This window comes from Gekko japonicus, unplaced genomic scaffold (assembly GCF_001447785.1).
Source record: "Gekko japonicus isolate JY-2015 unplaced genomic scaffold, Gekko_japonicus_V1.1 scaffold18, whole genome shotgun sequence".
Taxonomy (NCBI): domain Eukaryota; kingdom Metazoa; phylum Chordata; class Lepidosauria; order Squamata; family Gekkonidae; genus Gekko; species Gekko japonicus.
The window spans coordinates 1,401,738-1,417,690 of NW_015170275.1; the positions used below are offsets into that span (position 1 = coordinate 1,401,738).

At 38.9% G+C, this 15,953-nt stretch overlaps 1 protein-coding gene across 2 annotated transcripts in view; it reads right to left on the reverse strand.

Moving 5' to 3' along the window:
• Nucleotides 1–15,953, reverse strand: part of CTPS2 (CTP synthase 2) — an 86,085-nt gene that overhangs the window by 69,196 nt on the left and 936 nt on the right. For both annotated transcript variants that reach the window (XM_015417619.1, XM_015417618.1), the window contains exons 2-9: nucleotides 13,909–14,114; nucleotides 8,307–8,477; nucleotides 7,641–7,741; nucleotides 7,166–7,282; nucleotides 6,011–6,094; nucleotides 4,346–4,426; nucleotides 2,241–2,392; nucleotides 1,158–1,290 (exon numbers count right to left, since the gene is read on the reverse strand). In XM_015417619.1, the coding sequence (XP_015273105.1) occupies nucleotides 1,158–1,290; nucleotides 2,241–2,392; nucleotides 4,346–4,426; nucleotides 6,011–6,094; nucleotides 7,166–7,282; nucleotides 7,641–7,741; nucleotides 8,307–8,477; nucleotides 13,909–14,074 (1,005 nt within the window). In that variant the 5' untranslated portion in view covers nucleotides 14,075–14,114. The remainder of the gene's footprint in view (nucleotides 1–1,157; nucleotides 1,291–2,240; nucleotides 2,393–4,345; nucleotides 4,427–6,010; nucleotides 6,095–7,165; nucleotides 7,283–7,640; nucleotides 7,742–8,306; nucleotides 8,478–13,908; nucleotides 14,115–15,953) is intronic.

Here is a 15,953-nt window from a genome sequence, read left to right on the forward strand (position 1 = left end):
GTTTTGTCAAATGTTGTTTTCTCTTGTTTGTAATTACAATTTGAGACCTTTATATTATTTTAAGGTTTTCTTGAAAAAGGTGCTACTCATTGACGGTGATAAAACAGTTACATTTCTCTCATTATAAAAAATTCCATTCCAAAAGTACTATGATTATTCTAATTATCCCCCTTCAATAACACACACACCCAATTTAAAGTTATGTCTGTGACTGTGTAGTCAATCAAATTCAGAATGCCACTGAAATTATGTTTTCTTTTTCTACAGAAAATCTGATTACAAGATCTGCTTCTATCAAGGCATTTTAAACAGATATGCAGTGCTGCAATGGGCAACAGCAATGGGCAAAGTGCACAAGCAATAATTTTAGGTGCCTGACTGTCAAAACATTTTATATTGGCTTTTAAAAATCTTGAATATTTTATGGGATATTTTTCTGCACACAAACACACACACACACAAATGCAAAACTTACTTTCATTTGCCCTTTGGTTCTCTTTTCCTATTTTTAACATCATCACCTCTGTTCAAAGAATTACCATCTTCCCTAACTATGAGTGACTCCTGGATAGCTCAATGGGCATTCAACAGATTAAATGTGCGGAAACACACTAGATTTCCAAAACTGAAATAATTTACATGGCATCTTTACTAAGGTCTCTAACAGTGCCATCCTCAGCAGAGTTACAGACTTCTAAGCCCAGTAATTTCAATTAATTTAGAGTGTAGCTCAGCTTAAGGAACTTTCAGCCATACTGTAGCTGCAGTTCCCCAGTGACTATGGTACATGGGGAAGGCAGGATCCCTTCCCTGCAGTCCCAATCTGAATTTGCTATCTGCAAAATGTATAGTATAATCCAGAAAACATTTGCACATATTCTTCCCACTGAGTAATCCATTTTAAGTGCAAGTAAATATACTTGGCCACTTGTTAATCATTTCTTTAGTGCTTAATGCTGTAAATGTTGACTTAATAGTATTTGCCAAGTATATGTTGCTCCCTTCATAACACAGTTTTAAACAATGACTTGAAGTTACTTTATAGCTCTATGCCTCTGAAGTCCTAAATTATTTATACTTTATTTCTCAACTACAGCTATTTGATGAAGTCAAGCCATCAAATGAAAGAAATGAAAGAAAAAGAGATCAATACTCACCATTAAATCAAGTCTGTGATTAATTGCCAAAGCCGAATGTTCCAGGGCCTTGAAAACAGAGGTATAGCAATCACTCAGTTTTGTGTACTTGCCAACCAGAGCTACAGAACATGTCTTCAGCATCCTTTCATACCTGACAATATAAGTTTTCATTCAATGCATTCATCACCACAAGTAAAATCAACAAAAGGTTTTTCACTTTTAGGGTATAAAAGTTTTTAAAAATCATTATAGTTTCTCCTACAAACAACAACAAAAAATGGCTTGTAGCTCTGTTAGAACTGTGGCTGCCAGGCTGACCTTACCTTTAGGGAGGGCATGACACTCTGCCACAAACAACAGATTTTGGAGGAGCAGTAAAAGGCAGCGCTACCGGTTGTTTAGTTTATCAAAAAAAAATTTCCCGCAGAAAGACACCATTTAGATTTTCTACATCAGTTTTGCACTATAGCTGAGGGCTGCAAACCTAAGCAAACATATTTGGAAGAAAGGGTCACTAAAATAATTGGGGCTTCCTTTTGAGTAAAGATGACAGCAGCTGGGCTCAAACTGTAATAACAACAGTTATTTCAGCCAACAATTTAGTTGGAAGAGTTATCATGGGGGGGGGGAAACTGGACCACATGAGTTGAGAAAGCAATTGGGATGTGCAAATGGGGACCCCCAAAGGCCTGCTGGACATGCTGTGGCAAAAGGGGTGACTCCTTCATAGAGGCAGCCTAACCCAGAGCCGTTCAATTTTTGCTGTGATACAAATGAAAAGCTGAGGGACAACAGGCAGTGATCAAGGTGGTTACTATTTTTCATGGAAAACAGTATGGTAAAAATGTTCTACTGTGTGGCATTTTGTCAAAAAAAAAAAATCACATATAAGGTTTAAAAATAATACCCAATAAGTCATTTGGCAGGTTTCCCAGAAATTTATGATAGCCCTGGAAGCACAATGATACATCTCTGCGGTTACCACACACACACAAATGCTAGCATGGTCCTTTACAAAAGTGCAGCAAGAAGATGCTCTAGTGAAAATGTTTAGGATTGGGGAGGTGGAAAGAAACAACACAAGCAAAAAGAAAGCAGTACCTATCTGCCATTTTTTTCCATTTGAAAAGAAGATCACTTGGGTGGTCATCAATTGGCAGGTTCAATCTCTCTTTAAAGTATTTAATTATGCCTTGCTCTTCCAACAGGATTGGCACCCGATAAGTAGAAGAAACATCATGGATGAATATTACCTATAAAAAGATTTTAATTACTGATATCTCAAATTTTAAATAAAATGGATATACACTTACAAGTACATACAGTGAGACCTATTAATCTAATGTTCCTTTAAAACTTGCCAGACTACTTACACAGAAGGAAAAATGGGCAAATCAGAGGTACACAATTTAATGTTAGATTCGTTTATCAAAAATAGGCCCCTGATTTAACTAAACAGCAGATTTTAACTGAAGTATTTATATCATTCTTAATACAAACACTTAATAAAAATCACAGGTGGCAGGCACAATCTTAGAAGAGGTGTTCCCCTATCCCACACATGAGAAAATACCTCTTTTAAGATTTTTTTCTAAGACTCTGCTGGCTATGATGTATGCAGGCATTATTTAAAAACAAAGACAGTATGCTTTATCATCAAAAATGTTTATTTATTCAATGCAAAATTATGCAGATTGAATGTATCTTATTAATTTTAGTCAATCAATGAATGAATGATCTAAGAATGAACCTCTCAATGCATTTACTATGGAATACGTCCCCTTATACACAGTGGGACTTACTTCCAAGTAATCATACCTAGGACTGTGCTAAGCAGGTTTTATAATCAGCTGTAGGGTTCTACAAAATACAAAATAATAATTCATCTATTATTATTGTTTTATAACCCTACATGCATTCAGGAAGTTTCTTAAGGATGTTATGGTATCTTATTCTATACTATGGAAAAAAGCTGAAGAATGATCCAGGCAACAAAACAGTACCATTAAGGATGACAAGGTTATAGACGAACAAATTCTCTTTTTAGTGAAATAAACAGCTTGTAAATTTCTATTAAATAATTTCCCTATATCTGTATTTTGCAAATGAGCTTGTAATACATTGACAGTAAAATATGTTATTTAAATGGCTAAAACTGTGAAGGACTCTCTCTGCATTCAGTCTACAAAACCAAAAGCCTGATTACTCAGGTATTTCCACTGGTACTGAAAAGGCACCACTTTGCCTCAAATCTGGCATTCAAAAGGACATACGATGTATACATATAGAAGACAGTGGAATGATGCCCACTGTATCTGCACTGGATTACATGCACAGAGCTGCTTCTGTATAAAATATAGCTTTGTTTTTAGTATGGGCAGTCAGTATCTGTTGATGTAAATAGGTTCATACTATATACTTTTTGCTTTTTCTTTAACATGTTAATACTTATGCTGTGCTTCACCTGTGATTGGTTTCCAGATTTCTACAAGTCAAATCTTGTTGCACGGTCTACTGGATGTCCCACCCTGCTGATTGTATTGATTTAATTCTGTGTAATCTGTCTTATGCCTCAGAGAGGAAGAAGGACTATAAATAAATAATGTAAATAAAATAAATAAAATACTGTTGTTTTTAGGGCTCTGTGCTGGAGATCTGTTCTAGTTTAACTATTATATCTGTAACATGTATTTTATACCTGGATTTTTGTCAACCTTGAGTCCTATGAGGAGCAAATTGCAAGGTATAAATAAATGAAAAATCAGCCTCTAAGCTTTTTATGTTCAGAATAATAATGCTTGTGATTATTCTTTGGTTAACAGCAAGAAAAATTACAAGTCTTTTTTTTTTTTAAATTCTGTACATAAACTACTGATGTGTAAAGATACAATACTGACCTCTGCTGGATTATATTGGCCCTTGATTCATACATTTGTCTAGGTATTTACTGATTTTTTTCTATAGTTAATATGTTACATGAAATAAAGGAGATTATAAATAATAAAAGTATGAAAATTCTGAGAAGTATAAAGGACTTGAAGTAGAAGAGTGTCCACAGGTTCAGAAAGAATGAAATCCTCCCAATAAATGACGGCTTACTGTTCTTGAACCATGAATATCCAAAAATCTACTCCCTCTCTTGAACTAAGAAAAAACTCAAAATCAGTTGCAAGCCTGAATGTTGCTATGCTGAAGAGTCAACAAACCTGTTCAGGTTCTACATGACAAAACATGGATATTTTTTCTTTCACAGCCATTTCGATAGGCTTAGTACTTCTGCAGACTATCTGTCAAAATACAGACAAACAGGTAAGCAACAAGTCCTGGTTGTAGAAAGACAGTTTAAAGAACTGTATGGTAGACACCCCCCCCCAAAAAAAAAAACATCAACAAAGTAATTCATTTATTATTACATTTATATTCCACCTTTCTATTGTGAAAGAACTCAAGGCAGCATATACAGGGGATTCCTAAAAGTTTTTCTGAAACTGAAATAAAGGGAGGGTGCCTCATCAAAATTTACATTAGAATGCACTGCAGTCTCTGTGCATTCAGTCATCTAGATATCGTGTTGTTCAACACTGTACTATGTTTTTGGCTACACATACTACATTTCGTTTGTTAAATGAGCACATTAAAATTTACTCTTATAACACCATCAGGGTTAGAACTTGGCAAAAGAACCAAGTGACATCTTTATAACAGCAGGACAAGGAAGGCTGTATTAAAAATCAAGCTAGAGCACAAGAGAAATATTAAATAAGTCTGAAATATATGATGACCAACACACCGGAGGAACGATAACGAAACAAGAAAAGCTGGGAGCAAGTGAAAAAAAGCTAGAAAAGGGAACTGAACTAACAACAAAAGTGATACTAAGACCACAGCAGGCTCCTCAGGTTGCCATCTTATAGTACTGCTGACAAGCTAACCAGCAGAAAGCCAGTGTGGTGTAGCAGCTAGACTAGGAGCTGGAAGACCCAAGTTCAGATCCCCACTCTTCCATGGAAGTTTGCTAGGTGACCTTGGGTCAGTCACACACTGACTACCTTACAGGATTATACAGAGGATGCTGATGGAAGCTGCTTTGGGTCTCTATCTGGCAAAAATGAAGGGTCTAAATGAAATAAATTATAAAATAAGATAAAGGATGATTTACTAACCTATGTGTGCTTCCTTTTGAGAAGCCTAATGTATACCAGACGTCATTTCCTGCAGGAGCGCACAGGAGCAGAGCTCCGGTAGTAAGGAGCCCAGGGGGCGGGCACATGCAACAAGCCCCGCCCCCTGCTCCCAGCAGCCCTCAGTTGGGCCACGAGGAGCAAGAAGCAGCCAGGTAAGTTGCGGAGCCCCCTCCCCGGCCCGCCTTCAGGTACAAGTTCTCCCTCCTCTGTGAGGGCAGATCTACGTGTTCCCCTCCCCCCCATAGCTAGCAATCCAAAACAGTCCAGTGGAGCCTGAGCGGTGGGTGTTGCCTTCTGACACACTTCCGGTGATGTCAGGGGGTGCGGCATATGCAAATAAGTTATGCTAATGTTATGCTAATGAGCTCCTGCATCTCTTTTTCTACGAAATGACCCCTGATGTAGACTATATTTAAGGAAACAACTGGAAGAGCCTACTAGACATACAGTTGTATAGCAATAAGCACCTGGCATAGCAAGGCATAAATGTAACATCAACCTATGTAACATCAAAGAATGCACACATTTAACAGACACTACAGTTTTGGGCATGCAGATCCAAAGCATGTTTTTAAGAACTTGTTCTACACAGTTGAATTGCATGGCTACACTGTATATGCTGATGGTTGTCTCTAATGTGCACTCTTTTCATTATACTGGCTTTCCTTTAAAATAAATCAAGCTCACCAAGTCAGGAGACAGACCAAGACCTCTTAAAGCCCGGACGCTATTCTGAGTAGGCTTCGTTTTCTGTTCTCCAGTAGCATTAGGCTGAAAATGTTGTAGCCATAAAGAGGAAGAGAAGAAGAAGAGATTGAATTTATACCCCGCCCTTCACTACCCAAAGGTGTCTCAGAGCAGCTTACAAACTCCTTTCCCTTCCCCTACCCATAACAGACACCCTGTGAGGTATGTGGGGCTGAGAGAGCTCTGACAGAAATTGTTCTTTTTCAAGAACAGCTGTGCCAGAACTACGGCTTGCCCAAGGCCATCCAGCAGGTGCAAGTGGAGGAGCGGGGAATCAAACCCAGTTCTCCCAGATTAGAGTCCGCACACTTAACCACTACAACAAACTGGGGGGGGGGGACTTTTTTTTTAAAATCCAGGAAATGTAGGGAGACTACAAATATATGCAATGCTTACTTTCTTATCAAATCTAAACCTATTTTACTGCTTTAACATAAAATAAATAATTTATAACAGCATATTACTATATTACTTGGCACATGACATTTAAAAGTGTAACTTAGTTTTCTATGTGCAAAATTGTAGACATTCCCAGTACTACAAAAAACTGCAAACTGCCACACCCTATGCTATTTTAGCATATGTATCTCTCAAATGACAGGCAGGAAAAACATAAAAGTTGAAAATAAAAAGGATAAACTTCGAGGCGAAGAATGGAAAGTGTTATTTTTTTGGGACAGTCTCAAACAGTCACAATAGGATTAAAAGCATATTTGGATATTGTGTTAAACTGTATAACACTAAAACATTGACTATTCAATAGAGTATAATCATCATACACATTATAGCATACTGTGTATGCAAGTAGTCATATTTAAACACTGCACACTTAAAATATTGCATATGTCTATAATATATGCAAGAATAATCATTCTCTAATGATGCAAATTGACTTACTTGTTTGCAATAGTTCATGTGAAAATATGAACAAGTGTCAGCAATGCAACAACAAACATTCATCCATAACTCTGTTAACATAATCTGCTCTTCATTCTCTTTCCTTTCAACATACTTTGAATGAATATTTTTCTAGTTTTAAATGTGAATGTTATTATTATTATTGACACAAATACAACACACAATATAAAGACTTACCTGTGGCACAAGACTGACATGGATATTGCAGAAATTCTCTCGTTTGGCCTTAAATTGAAATTGTCGGAAAGCTTCCACAAAAGGCATTCCTTCAATGTCTCCAATAGTTCCACCCAGCTGCAAATGAAAGTCTCTAGTTAATCAGATAGAGTCAAATTGAAAAATGAGACAAACTCAACACTCATGTTACTGTAGACTCTTCATTTGTAATTTGCTGACATTTGTTCTTTAATAAAAGGGAAAGAAGCACCACGTGAAAAGGTTCTGATAAATGTGGTGGTTGTCTCCTGCTATTATGACTACTTCTACAGTGATAACATACCATAGCAGTCATCAATGCTTAAGTAAAAGTAGTTTCCTTAAAGAACCTCTAGAATAATGTCATAAAAGAGGGAGGAAAGGTATTCTCTGTTCACATTACAAAAATATACTAATTTTGATTACACGTATCTGTAGTATTCATACTCATACTCACTTCAATTACACATATCTGTGGCTCTTTCTTATCGCTATCCACAGGAACCTTTGCCTGGTTCATTACCCATTCTTGAACAGCATCAGTAATATGTGGTACGACTGCAAGGCAAGCTGAATGTTAATGCAAGCAAAAGTCAAAAGGTACTTTAAAAATTCAGAGACCACCTAGCAGAATAGACTTAAGAGACAGCAGCAGCATTTTAAAAGCATGTCACCTTTATCGGAGCCTAAAGAAATCCTTCAGAGACTATCTAATTAAATAGATAAATAAAAGGAGTATGAATAGACTATTTTCTGTTTGAACTATCAATTATTTGGGAATGAATATTTTATACTTAATACTTCAAATAGATTTTATGCAGGGTTTCATAATTTATGCTCTACAGTTTGAAAAGCTTTATAAATATTGCTATTACATCTCAATTGTAGGGCAATTTGTATATGTAAATAAGCAAGCAGCAGTAAGAAGCCAAACATATAACAAATGTTTAACAACAATGCTGCAAACAAAGATAATTCCAACTTCCTGCTCTACATAAAGCTCACTGTCACTCAGCCTAACCAAAGACAAAACTGGATGACCACATGCACAGTGCTTGAAATCCTTGGAGGAAGGGCAAAAGACAAAAACGATAAAGGAATCGTCTATACAAAACTGAAGCACCTTGAACTGTTTTCCCCAAGTAGTCACCATGCCTCTCTTTATTGATGACATGCTGATAGATCTTTCCAGTAGTAATGTTGTTATCCTTATAAAGGTTAATATCCAAGAATCGTTCATAGTTCCCCAAGTCTAAATCAACTTCTCCACCATCATTTAGAACAAACACTTCACCTGAAGAAACAAAGCAATATTTTTGATAATTGACAACACACATTTTCAGTCTTGAAAAATACCTTTCCAAATAACACATGCAAAAGACTAGATAACCTGCAGAAAAAAGAAATGTTTTTCATATTAAAAAAATTCAAATGAAAACTGAGAAGTCATGAGATTAGAAAACATATAATTAATTTGAAGTGCCTTTTACCAATTTATTCATTTGGAGAGCCCAGCACTTATATTAAATCTATAATACCATCCTAAACTAATAAGCTATAATGGGTGTAACCCTGCTTTGGACAGCACTGTCAGAAACTTATTTCTGAAAAACGAAAGACGGAAAGAAGTCATAGCCTAGCCAGAGATGATGTACCACATGAAAACACTTCAAAAATCAAATGAGATCAGCAAGCTATGCATTCTATCTAGCTCTGTTCCAATAATTTCTCTGCTGGGCCCTATTCCAGTGTAACGGGGGCATATCTATTCTTCTCCAGTTGAAAACTTAGAGTAACTAGTACGAGTCTGGCTTTTCCTCCTCCTCAAGCTGCCTTCTCTATACCAGTGGATGGGGGCAGTCTTACTACTCATGCTGAAACTGCTCCTACTTATTGCAAGTATGGAACTTCACAGTGTTTCCTACATACAATGAATGGGACCATACCAAGGGAATCCACAGGCAAAACTTCTTTTCTTTTTCTTCTTAAAATTATCATAACAACAATAAGCTGCTTTCTATTATGTTATCCCTCATGACAGTCTATATCACTCCATGTCCCAAAAATTATGTAACCAGAATCACGACAAGGAGATTATTTTACTATTCCTTCCAATATATTCACTTATATTTGATATAAAATTTAATCCTGAAAGATACGTGACTGTTGGCCTGAATGTTAAAAGTGAACAAATATGGACGTGAAGCATTTTTATAAGACCCTAATAAAAACATTTAAAAACAATTTCAAATCAGAAAAAACATGCCATAAACGCCCTAGACCCAAAATCAATCTGGTAACCAACCAGAATAAAACTGCAGTTTGTCTCATGTTGCCATCTAGCCTCCATTTTGGCATGACTTTCTCCTGCCTCTTTTTATCTTAAAACCAAGATCTGCTTCTTTCTGCTAGGAAACTGAGCCCAGAAAATGTTCAGAGCTCAATTCCAAGACAAAAACTGAGAGCCAGCTGAGGGAAAGCATAAGCCCACCATGATCTCTTGGTGCTCACCAGGGAGAACAACAGTCTCAAACAGAAACATGGCTCTCCCTTTATTCATCTATGTTAGAAAAATTATGTGGCCCCACGAGGTGGCTTACAACATAATAAAAACATAAAACATTAAAAGTTGTTAATTAAGCCTAACATTAAAAACAAATCGAACCAAAGCATAAAATCACAGATAATGGAGCAGCTTATGATGCCTACCAATTTTCAGACTGAAAACACACTATAAAAATGTGTTAAATGATCAGCCTTCTGATCAATTTATCTGGCCATCAGAACATCAATTAAGGCCTCAGAGCAAGGGTACACTTCGTACAAAGGATCCAACTGCATTAGTTCTAAGGCTTAGAAAAGAACTAAGTGTACACTAGAGATCCTGAGTATAAAGTGATCTAACTTGGACTGCTGGAATCTCCCACTGAAATTCCATTCAAGGAGATAACAGACACCACCCCCAACACAGCTCCTCCCTGCCCAGAGATTTCCCCTCCCTGCCTTAATGGCTTGCTTCACTTAAGTGTGCTTTCAGGACACCTTGCTCTGACTGGATCTAAGCCATCCCAGTTGGTACAGCTTTAGATGAACCTGGTCTAGCACCCATTATGTGCCTCTGTGTTCTTTCCTTTTTAATTATTTGCTGCCTAGATGTCTGGACCCATGCCTAGGAAATTGGAAAAGTGCATGGATAGCTATTGATCCTGTTTAACCCACTCACTTTCCCCCTTCCTGAATGATAACGTGTGGCACAGTGTGTGCTGGCATCAGGAACATTAGTGAACACATACAATGCTGCCTTATACTGAATCAGACTCTTGGTCGATCAAGGTCAGTATTGTCTACTCAGACTGGCAGTGGCTCTCCAAGGTCTCAGGCAGAGGTCTTTCACATCACCAATTGCCTGGTCCTTTTAACTGGAGAAGCTGGGGATTAAACCCGGGACTTTCTGCATGCCAAGCAGATGCTCAACCACTTACCCACAGCCCCTCCCTAAATGTGGGCATTCTACTGTTCAGTACAGAGATACTGCAAGGTTAATATTATCATAACTACTTTGAGTATTGCTAATTATTCCCTTCAATAAACTTAATCTTGAATCTCAATATTTCTTCCAAACTGGTGCTACATCTTTTGTAACTTTGCCAACAATCTGTTTGTTGCACTTTGTGTGCATTACTGCCCAGACCCTAAAACAGCAGCACCTAGGGAAGAGAGGAGACAATGATGAAGGTTTTCTTCTTTGTGTTCGAGGAACCCTAGTGTGAATTTGAGATCAAACTGGAAAGTGGAAAGAGTTTGTAAGTTGCTCTGAGACACCGAGTGAAGGGGGGGGGGGTATAAATCCAACTCTTCTTCATCATACAGAAACATTCCTAGAGTACACAAGGTAGATCCTACCTCTATACTCCCACTCCACTGAGCAAAGTTTGAAGCCTTCCTCCAGCCTAAAAAGCCTTGCTCCAATTTAAGTGGCTCTTCTGTTGGAGAACTGACAAAAGACATATTTTTAGGAACTGCATGATGTGTAATGTAATCTAGATGCCGTCTTCAGTACAGGGCCATTTCATGGAGCCTCTAATAAACGGAAAATAGCCTGGATCATTTTAATTCTTCAGAAGTGTAGCCCAAATTTCCTGCTTGGTTACTTTTGTAGTAGAAAACAAGCTAGGAGGAAAAAATCCTTCTTGATTACTGATACGTTTTCTGCTTGAAAACTAAGTCATAATGATTATTGATCTGCTTTATACATGTGGGACAAGTCTGTGGCCATACAAGAAATAAATATGGATGCTGGATATTTAGTCAAAAGTCTAAAAGACTAAAGTAAAAAACTGAAGGGCTGGAACTTGTGAACCCAGTCTAGTGCCATATTTTTTCCCCAAAACCCATCTCTCATCTGAAATCATATTTCACTGGTTTCGCCCAAATAGTCTTAACATGATGGAAAAGGGAGCTCTTCAAAGGAACAGATCCCAGGCTAGGGATGGGCACGTTGATGAACTAAAGTTCGTCACAAATTCTGCCCTGTTGGGGTTTGCAAACCAAAGTTCATGAACTGAAGAACCACAACAAACTACCACGAATTTTGGTGCAATTCATGGTGGCTCATGACAGTTCGTGAAGAAGACCCCTGCTTTCTGCTCATCAGGAGAAACAGCTAAGCAGCTAGGAGTTTCCCACCACTCAGCAGTTGAATTTAAATAGCTCGGAGCCATTTACACCACGGCTGCTTTCTGCTCCCTACAGCCTTCCTCGGGGAGCAGAAAACAGGTTTAATCGGCCCTGCTTTCTGCTCTCCGCAAAAAGCTGCGGAGAGCAGAAAGCAGGGTTTAAATAGAAGGGGTGAAGTCCCTTCCCGGGAGATCTTACCCCTCACCTTTCTGCTGGCGATGGTGTGCTGCGGCCAGCAGAAAGGTGGACAGGAAGCCCCCTCTTGGAAGATCTCCCCCCCTTTCTACTGGCCAGGGCTTGCCATGGCTAGCAGAAGGTGGAAGAGAAGTCCCTTCCCAGGAGATCCCCTCCCCTTGCTGCTGGCAGCTATTTTTCAGGATGTCTACTGGAGTCCTTTTAAAGTTTAAAGGGACTGCAAAAGACAGCACAAAACAGCTGTGCAGTAGGGAGTGCCTCCCTGCTATGCAGCTGTTTTCACACTATTCTGCAGTCTCTTTAAACTAAATCTGCACACAGAGACTAAAGAGATTTTTCTGCAACCCTGGGGAGCTCCCTTGGTGTGTAGAAAAATCTGAAATGTTTAAATTTCTCCCAAACTAAAGTAAAGTCAAAAAAATTAAAAACCACACACAATGCACTTAATTTGCTTCTGTGGAGTCCAGCAGCAGCTGCAGTGTTGTCCTGGAGCTGCTCAGGGCCCAGTTGTGGCCAATGCAGGGAGCCTCTCGAGGCTCAGCTGGGGTGCACACTGGGAGCTGCTCGGGGCTCGGCCTCAGCGACCGTGGACTCTGAGAGCTGCTTGCTGCCCAGCTGCCATGGCAGCTGATGCAGGGAGCTGCTTGGAGCCCAGGTGTTGTGGTAATTGACATTGGGAGGTGCCCAGAGCCCAGCCACCACAGTGGTGGATGCAGGGCGCCACTTTGGGCTCGGAGCAGCTCCCAGACACTGCTGCAGCAAGGGCCCGAGGTTAGTTTTGGGCCAGGACACCCTGGCTCAGCAATGGGAGGGGTAGATGGCATTCTCCCCGGCACGTTTTGCGGGCCCCCACTTGTACCTTTCTATATCTACCTAAGTCAATGGTTTTAGGAAAGTCTAACTCTGCTTAGGATTGCACTATATGTCATATATCTGCATAGGAAGAACCAAAAAATCATACATTTCTCCTTCTATTTTGGACCTGACAGTACCGTGTTGTATTTCCTTTGTTTTGATTACAGAGAAATCAACATGCTATAGGTAGCAAAAAATGTTTAATTCAAAATAATACAGGAAAAATATATATTATATTCTGTATGCACTTCTTAACTATCTGTACCAAACTTTTATATGTAGAACACAAAAAATGAAGGCTGTGTTCACTTATAGACTTATGTCCAAGTTAAGACATATATTTTACTGCCAGCTCTTATTGTGACATTGGAATGCACATATTCTCAGCAATATTCTAAAATCTACATCAACTAATTAGCCCTTAAGTCACTGCCAAAGGCCCCAACTGACCAGACAATGCTCAGATCTGTTTTGGATGGGAACACTGGAGTTGTTTGTTTTCCCCCCTGCAAATGTCTGTGCACATACAGGCATCACTATTCCTGTATGCAATTTTTTGTTGTTGCTATTTTTACCCCATCCTTTTTTTGGAAATCTTCATATTTTTCTGGTTACCCTACGTCTGCAAATGTGAATGCCTGGGTACCCCCTCCCCCTGCAGATTTTTGGATCTATGGGGGAAATAGATAACAGCTCATTTATATGTGCACTTCACCGCTTGATGATGCAACAAATGAATGCTAAACACTAATGTGTAAATTAGCTCTCAGTATTCTCAGATTAAAAAAATAAACACCAGGCTGCAACAAGCTGCAACCCTGGACAGTCTTTTTTTTTATTTAAAAGTCTCACTACATACAGTAGATAATACACATCAATTCACTGTTGGCAGTCTTTACAAAATCAGATGCTTTAAAAACTTCAACTAGCCCTATGTCTTAAGAAAGAAAATAAATGCAATTGGACCAGTACAGAAAGAAAAGTTGCAACACTCATACCATGTTCATAAGGTGAGAAGGTTCCAGCATCTATGTTAATGTAAGGATCTATTTTGATAGCAGTAACTCGAAGGCCACATGATTTCAAGATGGTGCCTATGCTACTTGCAATAATTCCTTTACCAATGCCTGAAATAACACCGCCAGTTACCAGGATGTACTTCATGGGGTATTTAGGGGTACACTGCAAATTTCGAACTGGAAATCTAAAAATAAAAATATTGATTTGTTAAAAGTGGATATATGAAGTATTTTGAAATTTCCTGCGGGAAAAAAGAATTAAAGTTATCTTCAAAGAAATAACTTATTTTTTCATGCAGATGTTTTAATCCAACAAGAACTGCCAATAGCTGGAAGTATTATTAGCCAAAGTATGGAGAAGGGGAGAGAGAGAAATTCCTAGAAGACAAAAATATCAACAGCCAAAAGGCAGGATACTCAGAAATTCATCATGATATTTACAGTGTCCATAATGGCATGGAATAATTATCTGTGCTTGTAAGAATTTTGAAGCATCTGGATCTGGCTACTATTGAAGACAGAATATTGAGTTAGATAGACAATTTGTCTGACCCAATTCCCATCTCATAAATTTACTTCTCAAGCATGTAGTTTAAAAGTATACAAAGTATACAAAATAATTCTTGGAATTCTGTTTAATTATCAGTTTCCACCAAGATTGTTAGACCAAGGTTATATGAATATATTGCTCTTCAGTAGCTGTTCAGCAATTAAGCAAACTCCAGAGCATATGGAGCAGAGGTATAGATAGGGGCTCTGGGGCAAGTGATGCTCTGTCTTCTTGGTGCTTGGGGGGGGGGGGGGGCATGTCCTGGCCCCACTGGTGGACCTCCTGATGGCACCTGGTATTTTTGGCCACTGTGTGTTGGACTGGATGGGCCTTTGGCCTGATCCAACATTGGCATCTCTTATGTTCTTAGCATGACGGAAGACAGGAGGGCCTGGCGTGATGTGGTCCATGCGGTCGCGAAGTCGGACTAGACTGTGTGACTGAACAACAACAAAGCTGTTCAGTTTGTTATTACTTGCTAGTTCTGATTTTCATATATTTTCCTCCAACTCTCTACTAGAGTTTATATCCTTCCAGATGCAGAAAAAGAGAAGAGTTATACACTGCGGCCACTTCTAGTTTCTATTTGAACATCACCATACACTAGTCAGGAACATACTGTGGAATGACAGAGCCAATCTACCCCCCCCCCAAGTCTGGCCCAGTGCTGGGCCAAGGTGCATGAGTAGTGAGTTTCTGACAGTCGCTGTTGAGCCTGTCTCCAACAAGTCCTTCTTTATCAGGAAACATAACAGTAGAGGGTGTTGCTGACCTTTTCCAGGTCTGTTTCAGCCACCCAGGCCACTCTTGCCCTCCTCCCCACACCCAGTCATGGCTTTGCTTTAAAGAGGTTTTGTAATATTGTTGTGGTTGCCTTGCAACCCCCAACAACCACTGAAACATCAGTTGGCATTATTTTCTTAAGGCTACAGGCCCTGTTTCTGTTAGTTTAGGGCGTTTTAATCCCCCAGTGTAATTTATTTTACTTGTTTAGATTTCAGATTTTCCTGCAACCCTAGGACTTTCTTCAGGTGTGTAGAAAATCCCCCCAGTCTGTCTCTAGTTCCGTTATGTGGCTCTATCAATCATATCCTCAATTGCACAGTTTGGAAACAGATATATTGATGATTCCAGATCCAAACATTTGAAAATAAAAGACATCCCTTTAAATTAAGATCAGCCATGAAAACTATTTCCCACAGATGTTTCTAATCATGGGCAGAGGACCCTTCCCCGTAACTTCCCACAACCCTATTTTGTCAGGAAGATTCATTTCTGGTAAGAGAGCAAGGTTGAAGTTTCACACTGTTTATTTTACTGGGATTATATGTCTAGCAGGGGTGCCAAACCACAGTTTGGGAGCCGCATGTGGCTCTTTCACAGTGTCTAATTTAATGTCTTGAGGCTCTCAAACATGATGGGCTCTTTTTGTAGCAGGAACTCCTTTGCATATTAGGCAACACACCCCTAATGT